The following is a 16794-nucleotide window of genomic DNA, read 5'->3' on the forward strand; positions in this document are numbered from 1 at the left end:
TATATAAAAACCTAAAAATGGACCATTTTCATAATACTAAGTAAATTAAATAAAAGTAAATCATCCGAAAATAATTCGGATGATTTGGGTAATTTTACCCGATTTTACTGTTTCCGGCACCTAAATGACGGAAACGGGCCCCGCGGCCAAACGGGGTGTCCAAACCGAGCTCTAATTTCATCACTTTAACTAAAATAACAGTCAAACACCATTTTTGGGTCGGGTGTGAACAAACTCATTTTTGAAACTAAAAACGGATAACCGTGCTAGGCACGCAAATCAAGGAAAACATAAAAATGACAATTTTGACCGTCAGACTCTAAGTAATGGCACAATCTGAGTCCTTAGGAGTGTCAAGGGGTTAACATTGTCCCCGGATCGAGTACAGTACTGGGTTAACAATGTCCCCAGATGTACCGATTAACACGGATTTAATTTATGGGAAATATATAGTAACGACTAGATATCATATTACAGATCCAGGCTTATAGCAGTTCATTGTACCACGTCCCGACTCACAGAAAGGTGAGTTTTCACGAGCCCCTTTTACTGAACTGTTTTAAATATTTTCCCGGGGCGGAAAGCATGTCTTTATTAAAGTATTTAAGTACATACCGATCGTATGGAAACACTTGTATATTTAAATATATATATGGTTTGATGCATAGAATATATAAATTGTTTATCGTGTGGGATTGTTCTGGGGTAACATAGTTCCCGGAGGTTATTATTGTTCTGGGGAACATAGTTCCCAGAGGTGATTATTATTGTTCTGGGGTAACATAGTTCCCGGAGGTTATTATTGTTCTGGGGTAACATAGTTCCCAGAGGTTATTATTATTGTTCTGGGGTAACATAGTTCCCGGAGTTATTATTGTTCTGGGGTAACATAGTTCCCGGAGTTATTATTGTTCTGGGGTAACATAGTTCCCAGAAGATTAATGGAAATGTTATGGGGAAAACATAGTTCCCCGCATAATTACATTGTTAATAAATGAATATTAAAATGATCTGTCAGTGTTTATTTAAATTAGTGAAACTCACCAACTATTCGTAGTTGACCCGTTTTCTTTACATGTTTTCTAGGTATGCCCAAGTTGGAATGATTGATATGTGCTTAATGATCTGTGCTACTTGTTGGAAGCTTGCTGATCTATGTTTTGTAATGAATATATTAACGTCTTATCGGTAAAACTTGTGTGTAACACCTAGACAGTAACGAAACTAGCAACAATGTAATATGATATAAATTAATGTAGTGGTATTTTTCTTTATAAGCAATGCTGTTGATATCAGATGTGTCTGTTGCATCCCGTGTACGTTTCCGCTGCGGTTACGGGGTGTTACAGAACTTGGTATCAGAGCCATTGGTTATAAAGAATTAGGATGTCTTTAAAAGATACCTAAAATATAACCAGTAGCTCAAGTATTATAGGATCTGAATATCAACTAAATATATATAGTGACGAGATCGGGATGAACTTGGATGGACAAGTGGGTTATTATGGTCCGGAACATAATAACAGACTTGTCTACACGAGGGAATTCAGGGGAAGTCAAGGGGGACTTTAATAGGTAAAATTGGCAACATATGTGCAAATATGTGATAATATTGTTATGTGGTCAAGTTGTATAAGTAAGTGCATATTAATTTGATTATGATTTACACTATGGAAAGAACTATATGTTTGTTAACTTGTGTGCAGGTAATATGTCAAGAACCCCCAGTGTGTCGATCGAGGAGGACCCGGAGGAGGTCAGCTCCGGGGACTCCGGGAGCCCACTTGTAGCATCCAGCACCGAGCCTTCCGAGGCTAGCTTGAGGAGTTCCGGCCAGTCCTCCTCAGCTAGGATGGCCAGGTCCCCGACCCCACCCGCACCACAGGTCGCTCCTGCACCCCCTGGATTCGGACCCAGCCTCACGGCGCGGATCAGTCTTCCACGGGTCCGACCTATCTCGCCCCCACCCAGACCTGCTACTCGCAGGGGCGAGTCCTCCAGCTCTCGTCCCGAGCCTGCGACTCTACCGGTGTGGGGTCTCCCGAGACAGGAACGGGATGCTGCGACCTGGCTCCGAACGCTCACCGAACAGGTGAACGAGCACTCCGCCGCCTTGACGGTGGGAGTCCAAAGGAGAATGTACTTGGGTGATTGCATACTGGATCATCAGTATGCAATCGCCCAGCTGAAGAGGGAGTGCTCGTACTCCCAATGGATGCTTGACCGGATGGAGAGTCGGGTTCGGGTTATGATGGCGGTGTTAGTGGTGTTGGTGGCGATGTTGGTGGGGTTGGTTTACCACCATGTTTAGTTGATTTGGGTTGGGGATAGACAGGGACCATTTTTTTTGATACTCTGTGTAAGTAGTTAGTGGTGATACTAACATGGAGTGAATCTTGTTTAGTTATGATACAACCACTGGCCCCTAGGGTGGGTCTCTTTTGGGGCATAATCATTATAGATACTTTTGGGTATCATTCAAGCACTGACCCCTTTACGGGTTATGTCGAGATGATGCCGACATAGGGCCCTTGTATTAAAACTTAGTTGTGTAATGTTGACTGGAAAGTATGTAAACCGATGTTTGTGTAATATGTATCAATGTTTACTAATGAATGAAATATGTATTGTGTTTTATGATTTGAGATGGTATTGATTATATGTATTTTCTTGATGTTGTGTAGTATGGCACCGAAACGATCAACGAAAATATCGGAAGTAGATGTGAGCCGTTTGATTGCTCAACAGTTGGAGGCGGCGATACCGGATATAGTATCGCGCATCGCCGCCAGTATTAACAACTCGACCAATCCAACCCCTCCGAGCAATCAAACGCCCATAAATAATGACGGGGAACAAAATGCTAATCCTCCAAGGAATGATAACACGATTCCGAGTAATGACGCACCGCCTAGGGTGGTCGTTACTGACAGCAATGGCCCTATACCTACGGTAGAGACAAACCGTACTGAACCAATTCGTGCATCCAGGGGATGTTCGATCAAGGATTTTATGTTGTACAAGCCATTAGAGTTTAGCGGGTCTGAAGGACCGAATGGGTTAGTTAAATGGATAGAGAAAATAGAATCAGTGGTGAATATCAGCAACTGTCCCGAGGATTGTGTCGTTAAGTACGCCACCTGTACATTCACCGACCATGCCTTGACATGGTGGAACACCATAGTACAGACTCGAGGTCAGGCGGCGACAAACCACATGACCTGGACAGAGCTTAAGGCTCTTGTGTTGGAACATTTCTGCCCAAAGAATGAATTGCAGAAACTGGAAAATGAGTTGTGGAATCTGGAGATGAAGGGGCGGACCACTTGGGTTATACCAACCGGTTTAATGAACTGTCACGATTAGTACCGTGGTTGGTCACCCCAGAGACGAAGAGGGTGGAACGTTATATTTGGGGACTTACTCCAGTAGTGAGGAGTATAGTTAACGCGGGGGGACACCAGACGTATGAAAGTGCAGTGACACAGGCTGGCATTGTCACGTATGATTTCTTACGGAGCGGATCACTAAAGGTGACAGGAGAATCCGCTGGGGGAAAACGGGGTACACATGACCATAGGATCCAGGAAAAGCAGCAGAGCAAACGAGCTAGGCCTGCTGCCCAGAGCTATGCCATGACGAGTTCGGGCGGAAGGCAAGAACCGCAGAAGGGAACGTTTCCTAAGTGCGGGAAATGTTGTTACCACCATGGTGGCGTGTGCAAAGAGGTGGTGTGCCACCGGTGTGGCAGGATTGGACACTACGCACCAAATTGTAAGACAAATCTGAACAACCTGAACCGACAACCGCAACCTATCCGTGCGCAGCCATTTAGGACCCAACCGGCCCGACAGCAAAACCCGCAAGGAAACCAAATGGTGACCACTAGCCGTGCTTGCTACGAATGCGGCAGCACGGATCACTTCAAAAGGAACTGCCCGAAACTGAACCAGGGAGGAAACGGGAGACAACTCACGGGTCAGGCATCGTCGTCCAATCCGGCGCGAGGCCGAGCATTCGTGATGGGGGCAAACGAGGCACGCCAGGACCCCAGCGTAGTGACAGGTACCTTCCTCGTCTCTGATCATTACGCTTCTGTATTATTTGATACAGGCGCCGATAGAAGTTTTGTCTCCGTTAGATTCCTTTCGATAGCAAACCTTCCTATTGGTGAAACCATAGAACCTTACACCGTAGAAGTCGCTAACGGTAAAACCATGATAGTTAATCAGATAGTTCGGAATTGCCCTTTTATTCTGAACGAGCAATCCTTTCTGATTGACTTGTTACCGGTAGAATTGGGTAGTTTTGACGTGATAGTGGGAATGGATTGGCTAGCACGTAACAGGGTAGAAATAAACTGTGAAAAGAAAATCGTCAAGATCCGAGTGTCGGATGACGAGGAGGTATTAGTGCAAGGAGAAAAATCCGGCACCATGATACCATTTATATCCCATCTCAAGGTGTTAAAATATATACGTCAGGGATGTGTGGCGTATCTAGCGAGCCTGACGGCCACTGATTCTGAGGAAAAACGGGTGGGCGATATTCCCGTGGTACGCGAATTTCCACAAGTTTTCCCAGAGGAACTTCCTGGATTACCGCCAACCCGACAGGTCGAATTCAGAATCGATCTGTTACCTCAAGCTGGCCCTGTTGCTAAGGCGCCCTACCGACTTGCACCATCCGAGATGCAAGAATTATCCAACCAGTTGCAGGAATTATTGGATAAAGGATTTATACGTCCCAGTTATTCCCCGTGGGGTGCACCTGTTCTATTCGTGAAAAAGAAGGACGGGAGCCTTAGAATGTGCATTGATTACAGGGAATTGAACAAGTTGACAATCAAAAATAGGTATCCTCTCCCCCGAATCGATGATCTGTTCGACCAACTACAAGGTGCGAGCTACTTTTCAAAAATAGATCTTAGATCGGGATACCATCAGGTTAGAATTCAGGAGGAGGATATCCCAAAAACCGCATTACGGACTCGCTACGGCCATTACGAGTTCTTAGTTATGCCTTTTGGGCTAACAAATGCGCCAGCAGTATTCATGGATCTCATGAATCGAGTCTGTAAACCCTATCTCGACAAATTCGTCATTCTATTTATTGACGATATTTTGATATACTCGAAGAGTAAAGAAGAGCACGAGCAACACTTAAAGTTAGTTTTAGAGCTCCTGGATCAGGAGAAGTTATATGCAAAATTCTCCAAGTGTAACTTCTGGTTACAAGAGGTGCAATTCCTCGGTCACGTTATAAACCACCAAGGAATACACGTTGATCCGAGTAAGGTTGAAGCAATTAAGAATTGGCAAGCGCCTAAATCTCCAAAGGAAATCCGCCAATTCTTAGGCTTAGCTAGATACTATCGTCGATTTATAGAGAACTTTTCCAGCATCGCCCAACCTTTAACCCTCCTGACTCAAAAGGATCGGAAGTATGAATGGGGTGAAGAGCAGGAAACGGCGTTTCAAACGCTAAAACAAAGATTGTGCCAAGCGCCAATCTTAAGTCTCCCCGACGGAGACGATGGTTTTGTCGTGTATTGTGACGCATCCCGGAGAGGGTTAGGATGCGTATTGATGCAAAATAGTAAGGTTATAGCCTATGCTTCTCGACAATTAAAAGTTCACGAGAAAAATTACACTACTCATGACCTAGAATTGGGAGCAGTCATCTTCGCACTTAAAATCTGGAGGCACTATCTCTACGGTACAAAGTGCACCATCTTCACTGATCATAAAAGTTTGCAACACATATTCGATCAGAAAGAACTGAATATGAGACAACGAAGGTGGGTCGAGTTACTGAGTGACTATGACTGTGACATCCGATATCACCCCGGCAAGGCTAACGTTGTAGCCGATACCTTGAGTAGGAAAGATCGAGTTAAGCCACTACGCGTGCGAGCGTTGGGAATGATAGTCCAGTCGAACCTTTCGGATTTGATTCGAATCGCTCAACGCGAGGCGTTGAAAGGGGACCAATTGGAAAAAGAGGGACTTTTCTGTAACGAGAAGAATTTCGAACAGCGTGTGGACGAAATTCTCTATTTCAAAAATCGGATTTGGATTCCGACCCTCCATGACCTTCGTGAATTGATCATGAACGAAGCACATAAATCAAAATATTCCATACATCCGGGATCAGATAAAATGTACAAGGATGTGAAAGAATTTTACTGGTGGCCAGGTATGAAAAAGGATATAGCCACATACGTCGGCAAGTGTACGACGTGTGCGAGAGTTAAGGCGGAGCACCAGAAACCCTCGGGAATGTTACAACAACCGGAAATTCCCGAATGGAAATGGGAGCAAATCACGATGGATTTCGTGACACACCTCCCTAAGACGTCCCGAGGACATGATGCAATTTGGGTAGTCGTGGATCGATTAACCAAATCGGCACATTTTATCCCGATTAGAGATAATTATAACACTGAGAGACTTGCGCAGATTTATATAAATGAAATAGTGTCTCGTCATGGCATCCCCATCTCGATCATCTCCGATAGGGATAGCCATTTCACCTCCAAACTTTGGCAAGTTGTCCAAGAAGCATTGGGAACACGTATTGACCTAAGCACAGCTTACCACCCTCAGACCGATGGTCAGTCTGAGAGGACCATTCAAACTTTGGAGGATTTGCTTCGTGCCTGCGTACTGGACTTTAAGGGAAACTGGGTTCAACATCTCCCACTCGTTGAATTTTCCTATAATAACAGTTACCATAGCAGTATAAAGGCAGCACCTTATGAAGCATTGTATGGACGGAAGTGCCGATCACCACTTTGCTGGTCTGAAGTGGGTGACTCGCAGGTCATTAGATCGGATCTGGTCCAGGAGACGACCAGCAAGATTCTTGAAATTAAGAACAACCTGAAAGCCGCGCGGGATCGGCAGTAGAGTTATGCCGATACCCGTCGAAAACCGTTGGCATTTGAGAAGGGGGAAAAGGTATATTTGAAAGTATCACCCTGGAAAGGAGTGGTCAGATTTGGAAAGGCGGGGAAGTTGGCCCCTAGATACATTGGACCATTCAGCATCACTGCAAAAATCGGTCCGGTAGCTTACCGATTAGAACTGCCTGAGGAACTAAGTGCAGTTCATAACGTGTTTCATGTGTCAAATTTGAAAAGATGTCTGGCGGATGAGACATCGGTGTTACCCTTAGAGGGTGTTCAAATAAATGATAAGCTCAACTTCGTAGAGGAGCCCATTGAAATAGTGGACGGTAAGATCAAGCAACTTAGACACAATAAGATCTCGTTGGTCAAAGTTAGATGGAATTCGCAACGAGGCCCAGAATTTACTTGGGAACGAAAGGATGAATTTCGGAAGAAATACCCCCACCTATTTCCTCAAAAGGAAGTAGTTGACGTGTAAAATTTCGAGGACGAAATTTTTATAACGGGGGGAGAATGTAACGATTCCGGAAAATCCAGGTATACCCTAGCCGGTATATACTATTTACGTGTCATTTAATATTGATTATATGAGTTATAGTACGTTTATACGAGTATATATGATTCATAGTACGAATCATACTCGATTATATAGTAAATCGTATTGGAATTACTATTAACCAATGAACGATTATTGAAACCCGAACGAATCGGGAATTACATTATAGACGAAGTATATAATGTTTAGTGATGTTTACGAAGTATTAATGCTTCGGGATAAGTGAATTATAGCACAGAAAAAGGATTTCGATTTATTAGTACGTCGGTACGATAAACGAAACCTTTAACATCAAACCAAGCAAGAGACGATCGATCAAACCGAAAAAGATGCACAATGACCGACAATATGATGTTTTAAGTCAATAAATGTCATGGTTTAAGTTTTTTAAAGTTTTTAAGTCGGTTTTATGTAAATTTTATTTTAACCCGAAAAACAACCATTTTAGGCTCGTTTTAAGCCGAATTACGAGTTTAAACGAGAAACGAACCGAACCAGATTATCCAAAACATTATCCGGATTACGGAAATCCGAATATGTGGCTTAGAATGGACTTGTGGGTCCCACCCCACCCCATATGGTGGACCGATCGGCCCACCCTCTTCATATTATCATTTCATTTTCTTTTTTTCAACATCAAACTCTCTCAAATCTCTTCCAACAATTCAAGTGTTCATCCAAATCCATCCCTTTTAACCAAGAACACAAGGTATAAGCATGTTATAATGCATAATCTTTGGTGTTGATTTCTTAATTTTGAGTTGTTTTGCAAGAACAAGAGGTTCCAAGTGAAATATGGGTGAAAACCCGAGATGGAACCGATCCTTGCTAGATCAAGTGATGTATACAAGTTATACACGGGATCTTGATCCAAGAAACGAGTTAAAAGTGTCAATAACGAATTTTTACGGTTAGAATCTTTAAAAATGAATTTCCAAGTGAAAGACGGGTGAAAACCCGAGATGAAACCGACTCTTGCATGATCAAGAGATGTATACAAGTTATACAAGGGATCTTGGTCCAAGAAATGAGTAAAAAGAGTCGAGAACGGATTTTTACGGTTAAAACCTTGTTTTTATATCAAAACCGACACTATGAAAGAAATGGTTTGATTGTTGGTGTAACTTGCTTGGTATAGTGTTATTGTGCTTGTAAGTGTTGTATCTAGTGGCTAGCAAAGGCTAGAAACCATGATCTTTGCGATCTAACGCTAGAAAACACAAGATAGTTCGGTTTTCGTGTGATTTAGTGATTTTGGACAGATTGTAGTGTGCTTAGAGTTGGGTCATGAAATTTCACAGAGATGATCTACACATGAAAATATGAGATCTGTGAATTTTTGGTAATTTTTGGATAAAGGATGAATATTTGGTGAATTTAATGCTCGGTTTTGGCCAAAAATGGTGAAAAATAGCTAAACTTGATGAAAAATTCTGGAAAATTTAGGATAAGCTTTTTATAACATATAAAAGTCACACACAAAATTTGAGCTCAGTTGGAGAAGTCTAAGGGGGCTTTTCGGTAAAACGAGTTCTAGGGCTTTCTAGCTCGGTTTTTGTGAAAATGGCTTGAAAAATGAGTTTTGGGTTCTGGAAAAATTCCAGGGAGTTATGAGGATGGCAGGGATCGTCCCAGAAAAATTTGGGATTTTTCTAAAGTCTTTTGGTATTTTTGACATATTTAGTGTTTTAATAATGTTTAAAAATAGATAAATAAATGTAAATATAAAAAAATAAATCTGGAAAATTTTTATAAAATTTCTTACTGTCAAAATAAGTTTTGTGCAAAATTTCAAGACCCGAGACTAAATGGGTAATTATTTGTGCTAAAAAGAACATAAAAACAAATTTTTAAAGCTTAAAACGTGTAAACCGGCAAAACTCGCATAAGCGAGCTGACTGGTATATAAAAACCTAAAAATGGACCATTTTCATAATACTAAGTAAGTTAAATAAAAGTAAATCATCCGAAAATAATTCGGATGATTTGGGTAATTTTACCCGATTTTACTGTTTCCGGCACCTAAATGACGGAAACGGGCCCCGCGGCCAAACGGGGTGTCCAAACCGAGCTCTAATTTCATCACTTTAACTAAAATAACAGTCAAACACCATTTTTGGGTCGGGTGTGAACAAACTCATTTTTGAAACTAAAAACGGCTAACCGTGCTAGGCACGCAAATCAAGGAAAACATAAAAATGACAATTTTGACCGTCAGACTCTAAGTAATGGCACAATCTGAGTCCTTAGGAGTGTCAAGGGGTTAACATTGTCCCCGGATCGAGTACAGTACTGGGTTAACAATGTCCCCAGATGTACCGATTAACACAGATTTAATTTATGGGAATTATATAGTAACGACTAGATATCATATTACAGATCCAGGCTTATAGCAGTTCATTGTACCACGTCCCGACTCACAGAAAGGTGAGTTTTCACGAGCCCCTTTTACTGAACTGTTTTAAATATTTTCCCGGGGCGGAAAGCATGTCTTTATTAAAGTATTTAAGTACATACCGATCGTATGGAAACACTTGTATATTTAAATATATATATGGTTTGATGCATAGAATATATAAATTGTTTATCGTGTGGGATTGTTTTGGGGTAACATAGTTCCCGGAGGTTATTATTGTTCTGGGGTAACATAGTTCCCAGAGGTGATTATTATTGTTCTGGGGTAACATAGTTCCCGGAGGTTATTATTGTTCTGGGGTAACATAGTTCCCAGAGGTTATTATTATTGTTCTGGGGTAACATAGTTCCCGGAGTTATTATTATTCTGGGGTAACATAGTTCCCAGAGGTTACAATTGTTCTGGGGTAACATAGTTCCCAGAAGATTAATGGAAATGTTATGGGGAAAACATAGTTCCCCGCATAATTACATTGTTAATAAATGAATATTAAAATGATCTGTAAGTGTTTATTTAAATTAGTGAAACTCACCAACTATTCGTAGTTGACCCGTTTTCTTTACATGTTTTCTAGGTATGCCCAAGTTGGAATGATTGATATGTGCTTAATGATCTGTGCTACTTGTTGGAAGCTTGCTGATCTATGTTTTGTAATGAATATATTAACGTCTTATCGGTAAAACTTGTGTGTAACACCTAGACAGTAACGAAACTAGCAACAATGTAATATGATATAAATTAATGTAGTGGTATTTTTCTTTATAAGCAATGCTGTTGATATCAGATGTGTCTGTTGCATCCCGTGTACGTTTCCGCTGCGGTTACGGGGTGTTACACTTACCCTAGCTAGTGAAGGTATTTGACAAATGTTTTTGATTGACCTTTCGATATCGATCATCATTGAAATCAAAATTAGTGGAACCTACCAAATAAATTTTGAAAATACCATAATGTCCGTAAATAATGAGCTAAATAGGATCACAACCTATAACACTACAAAGTAATTTTTTTTATAGAAAACATTAAAAGGTACCTACCTGTACACTTAAATACATATTTTGGATTATTTTCGACTTGTTTCCCTTTAGTTAAAAATGTAGCTTAACTTATTCTACCTATTAAGAATGAAACATAACCCAACTTCACAACATAAAAACAACTACAAAAACAATCCAATTAAGATAAAAACACATTCAATATGAGAATTAAATACGAATCAATTCAACAAAATACAGAAAACCCCTAATAATCATATGAATCAAATAATAAGCAAACTTGTCAAAACATATTCAAAATTAAAGCAATGAAAACAAAATCAAATACATATTTTTAAATTTCAAGGAACACTCTGAAAACCCAAAATGAAACTATTAAATTAAATATTGTTTAATATAATGTTTTCATTTTTTTTACTATTGTAATATGATTATCGTATATGTTATTAACAAACTAATCTTTTTGTTTATTGAAATAAATTATATTAATTAAATAAATTTGATTTTATATAATATAAAAAGACTTAAATGATGATATAGAAACTTAGGTTGACTTTTATAACTGAAATGTGAACTTAATAATAACCTATTATAATTAATTATATATAGAAAATATATATTAATTTTAATTAAATATCATAATTTACAAGATATAAAAGTAAAGGAATTTTTGTGGGAAAAAAATTGTTAGATGAAGTATGGTGATGACATGTGACACGATTATTTTCTTTTATTAGAATATGTAGATTATTAGTTTAATTAGGTGTAACTTTGAATAGATTGTTTACTTAGCGGTTAAATCAGTTAAACTATCACCCGATTAACATTTGCAGTTTTCCGCATGTAACTCACTGCCTAAGCATTGTGAAAATAACCGACTAATGTATACGAAAATAGATATATTGTTATCTTCCATCGTCGTCGTGTAATCAATCCTTGTGTCAATGCTAGTTGTGTATTTGTCTATTATCAAATTCATGTGCGCCTTTTCAGTTTTTTCATTTCCACTGCAAAATTGGGTTGATTCATCCTTATTTAACTTTATCGAAGTGGTATAAAGCCACATCTTTACTGATTTTCTTTCATTTGTAAATTTATGTGTATGTCCCGAAACCAGATCCGACAACGAACGGCTTATACGAGTGCGATGAAATCAAGCGATCGAACAAAATATTATAACAATAATATAAATAGTGAACGATCTCGTTATCGGTTAAAAGATTTATAATATTAAACCACCACAAGAAAAACAACCAATAGTGGCAACCTCAATAGCGGCGACATCGGGATTGCCGCCGCTAAAGGCCATGATCCGCATGCTTCATGTGAGGTTACTTACTAGCCATTGATAAAAATATGATCTAACGGCTAAAATCTACTCTGGTCTTCTTTACATCCACACACCACAACCTTATCCTCAAAACACACCAACCTAATCTCAAACACCCAATCTTCCTCATTGATTGAGCTCCCCTCAAATATCAATTGGCCACCACCTTCTTGACACTCCATGCTGCACGTCACCGTCAACCATCTTCTTGAAGCTCCGATGCTGTAACCAGGAACAACTTCAGATCCGCCACCGTAATTTCAAGATTCGGCACTGTCAATCTCCGCCACCGTATTTTCAAGATCTGCTACCGTCAAGCTCCCCCACTATTAAGCTCTATCGTTGTCGGACTACCACCGTATTTTCAAGTTCCGGCAACTAGTTTTTTATTTCTTGTAATTTTATGTAGAAGTCATTTAAAGTTTATGTAATTTTAATCGATTTGAATGAGAATCTAAGTATGTTTTGTTTTGATTTGTTTACAAATTCAGTTTATTGCTACTCAAACGTTTTATTGCATTCAAAATGTGGAACTCCTTAGCGGCGACGCATTAAAGAATTAGCAGCGACAAATAGGGCATCAGCGGTGCGGAACTAGCGGAGAATAATTGTCGTCGCTATTTCTTTTAGCGGTGCATTACGAGGTCTTTAGCGGCGACTTTTGCCGCCGCTAAAACTCAAATTTCTTGTAGTGAACGAACCGATCCCACCCAAGGTGATCTCCCCTTGGGTGGGTAATTTACACAATGCAAACACACATTAAAATAGCATTACAAGACCATATTTATAGCTTAACACATAATCTAGAAGCTTTCATGTTGAAGTTAAACGCACGTCGAAGCTACCATCTCGTGTCCGGAATTCTCAGCCATATTAATTATTAACTTGACCATTAATATATAACGGGTTTTATACTTTGATATCGCAAGTCACATTTTTGCCTCACAATCACCCCCTTGACTTATGGTATCAAACATTGTCAAATCGTGTCTCTCATTTTCACAAATCAACCTGATAAACCAGAGCTTCTTCAATCACCCCCTCAAGGTATGATCCACCTAATTCATTCATGACGGAGTTCTCGCTTCTTTATCTATCTCGGATAGTTAAACGTTATAGGTTAAGACGAGCTCGACGAAATACCAAGGACAACGATCAATGACAAAGCTTATTATTTCCTTTTTAAGTGCCCTGAAAATAAAATGAAAATAACACGCTTTGAACACTGTCCAACAATGACGAAAAACCCGATCAATTTTGACGTTTTCAATTTGGTCAATCAGAATATTATCAATTTCACCGTCCAAAATTATTTCACAAACACATACCCAAAAAAGTTCATACAACTGCGCAAGTAATAACTCATAAGCCCAGGTAAAAATTTGTAGCCCAAAATAAATACCCACTAGTGAATTAGGTCAAAGTAGCTAAGCCCAATGGCCAGAATCCATTTTCAGCCCAAGATAAGTTAGAAAGAGGCCCAGCCCAAACAAACCTGTGACCTAGCTGCTGCCATATTATGATGCTAATGTGTGCACCTGGCAGCCTCCATTGTCCCACGCCGGAAAAGAAACATTCACCGGAAAAGAACTTCGGTGACACACACCTGGTACACAACATCATCAATATCCTTCATCATCAACTCCAACTTTAGATACCTCTTCACTACGGATCCTGTATCCTAGACACCACAGCCGCCACCATCTCTATACCACCGATGACCGGCCACCCTAGCTGGAAAATCGATCTCCAACATGTCAACTTGAACAGCCATCACCTATAATCACCGATGACCTCACATATCGGAAAATCAATCGTCCGTATCACCGCCGCTGGCCACATTCACCGGTCATCCGTTGCCGGCCACATCCAGCCTCCAACACCAGCATACCACTTAGGCTTTTGCCAGATTTTATTTTTTTATTTTATTTCTCGGTTAAGCCTTACATCATCTTCATCCAACGTCGCTGCCAGAGTGATATGGCAGCGGCCCGAAGCACTTTTTGCTTTGTTGCTGTTCGGTGAATCACCAGCACCACCACTACCGCCAGCAGTTACCGGCAAACCCCTTGGTCACATCTTTATCCAACAGTTTCCACGATCGAAAATATTCGACACTCAAACACATCGGAGTTTGATTTTTACATCTTCATCCTTAGAAGCATTGCCGGAAAGGAATTTAGGGTCGCCAGATTTTAGGCGTATGACCGAACTGTTCCCGAAACGCCCGGATCTGGCACTTGTAGATCCCGAACATCCGGATCTACAAGGAGAAGCTTCAAACACGCTTATTTCCCACTTAATTTTCAACCTTATTTTCAAGATTTTCAAACTTTATTTTCAAACTTCATCGAGTCTTTAATGTCTCGGTTCGGGCAAGAAATAGAACTCGAATATTAAGAGCAAAATTGAATAATAAGATTCGTCCCACTCTGATACGAATTGTAGGTCCCGAAACCGGATCTGACAACGAACAGCTTTGTTCTTGATAATTGTGCAAGACGGGTGCGGTGAAATCAAACGATCGAACAAAATAATATAACGATAATATAAATAGTTAACGATCTTGTTATCGGTTAAAAGATTTATAATATTAAACGAACTGATCCCACCCAAGTGAGCTCCACTTGGGTGGGTAATTTACCCAATATAAAACACACATTAAAATAGAAATACAAGCCCATATTTATAGCTTAACATATAATCTAGAAGCTTTCCCGTTGTAGTTAAACGTGTGTCGAAGCTCTCATCTCGTGTCCGGAATTCTCAATGACATTAATTAATAACTTTACCACAAATATATAGCGGGTTTGGTAATTTGATATCGCAAGTCACATTTTTGACCTTAAAATCACCCACTTAACAGATGTGTTGTGTTTTTGGTTGTTTTATTTCGCAGTTATTGAGGTGTTTGCAGAGGGAGCTCCCTCTTAATGTAAACTATTGATTTGATTTGTACGGTCCATCTAGAGGACCTACAAGATTGGATCATGATACTTTATTTGCAGAGGGAGATCCCTCTTAATGCACCACACATTTTGAAAAACCTCCCGCATCCGAGTAAACTAGAAACTTGCATAGCTTACTGGTTTGATAAACTAGAAACTTGCTTACATGGCTTCTACATACATGGAGGCCTTTGAGTGGTGTTATATAAAAAAATCATTTAACTTTAATAGTATATTTAGAATAGATTAGATTTCATTCAATTGATTGTGTATTCTGAAATACCATTATAGAAATGATTAAGATAATTGTAAACCGATTAAAGTTGGATATTGATATTTAATGACTTGGATGTAATTCTGTTGCGCATTGTTTGTCTGCCATATGAAGTCAATTGTGAGTAGTTTGTCTGCCATGTGAAGTCAATTGTGGGTAGGGATGTAAAATCTAGCCGCTAATGAACTATTGTAGAATGACTTGTACGTTGAATTTGAATTGAGTCAAGCTTAAATGAGCTCAAGTCCAAACTCAAGCTTTTATTAAGGCTTATATAATAAACAAGCTCGAGATTCACATATCGATTTTGAGCCGGCTCATGAGCTTAAATGATCTTATTATTTGTATAATTTTTTTTAATATCATTATATAATAACCTTTAAAATGATATGATAATAGTTATTAAGTAATTTATATATATTAATTATAAATGTATGAGTATATATTTATTATAAACGTATGAGTAAATAATTATAAAAATATATAAACAAAACAGGCCGAGTTTACAAAGTACTTACAAGATGAGTCGATCTTTAGAAATACAACTCTAAATGAGCCGAACTCGACCTCAAGCTAGTTGTGCATTTCTTCATTATCGTACTTGTGTGCGTGTTTCTTGTTTGTTTACACTCCGGTATAAAATATTGTAAACAACTTGTTGTGCTTTTCTTCAAATTTATACTTTTAAATATATGACTTCGGATTTATCCTCAAAAACGAGTTTTTAAAAAAAATCATATGGACGGTCACGGGCTGTTACGAACTGCAAGCTGATTAACTTGCCATGCACTAAAGCAAGAACTAAAACTCCTAGTCAAGTTTAACCTAAGCATTCTTCAAAATCTTGAAATACAAGCATAAGCATAAAAAGGGGAGAATATATATATACCCTGAAAGAACCATGCCAGTCAAATTGGCAACATCTGTTAGTGCTGCGTTCCACCGCCTCACATCATCCACTGGCCTTGACCTATTAATGGCGAAGCTTCCTCTTTGGTTCCTGACATTTGATGGATCAACTTGATAGAAAACAGGTAAAACAAAATAATTGCACTTCCTTCTTTGCTCGAAGATCAAGCAAAGCTCGTCGAGGCACCATCTGGAAGTCGCATAGTTCTCGGATAATACAACTACACATGCCCTAGATTCAGTTATTGCAGTCTCAATTTCCTGTTTGAGTTCTTGGCCTCGGTTGATTTCATCATTGTCTCTGAATGTGCGAAGTCCTGCTCTGATTAATGCATGATAGAGATGATCAGTAAAAGTATGACGTGTATCTTCACCTCTGAAGCTTAGAAACACGTCAAACCTAATAGTAGGAGTACGTTGTGAAGCGGATGATGAAGTAGAAGCCATTATAAT

The 16794-nt window shown here is 39.5% G+C and overlaps 1 protein-coding gene across 1 annotated transcript in view; it reads right to left on the reverse strand.

Moving 5' to 3' along the window:
• LOC143579733 (disease resistance protein RPV1-like) overlaps positions 1-16788 on the reverse strand; it is a 32824-nt gene extending 16036 nt beyond the window's left edge. The window contains exon 1 of the mRNA XM_077062956.1: positions 16322-16788. Coding sequence (XP_076919071.1) covers positions 16322-16788 — 467 coding nt within the window. The remainder of the gene's footprint in view (positions 1-16321) is intronic.
• Positions 16789-16794: the final 6 nt, after the last annotated feature.

Source organism: Bidens hawaiensis, unplaced genomic scaffold, assembly GCF_021521415.1.
Source record: "Bidens hawaiensis isolate Kalapana, Puna unplaced genomic scaffold, B.hawaiensis_p1.1 tig00029922_1, whole genome shotgun sequence".
Lineage (NCBI taxonomy): Eukaryota > Viridiplantae > Streptophyta > Magnoliopsida > Asterales > Asteraceae > Bidens > Bidens hawaiensis.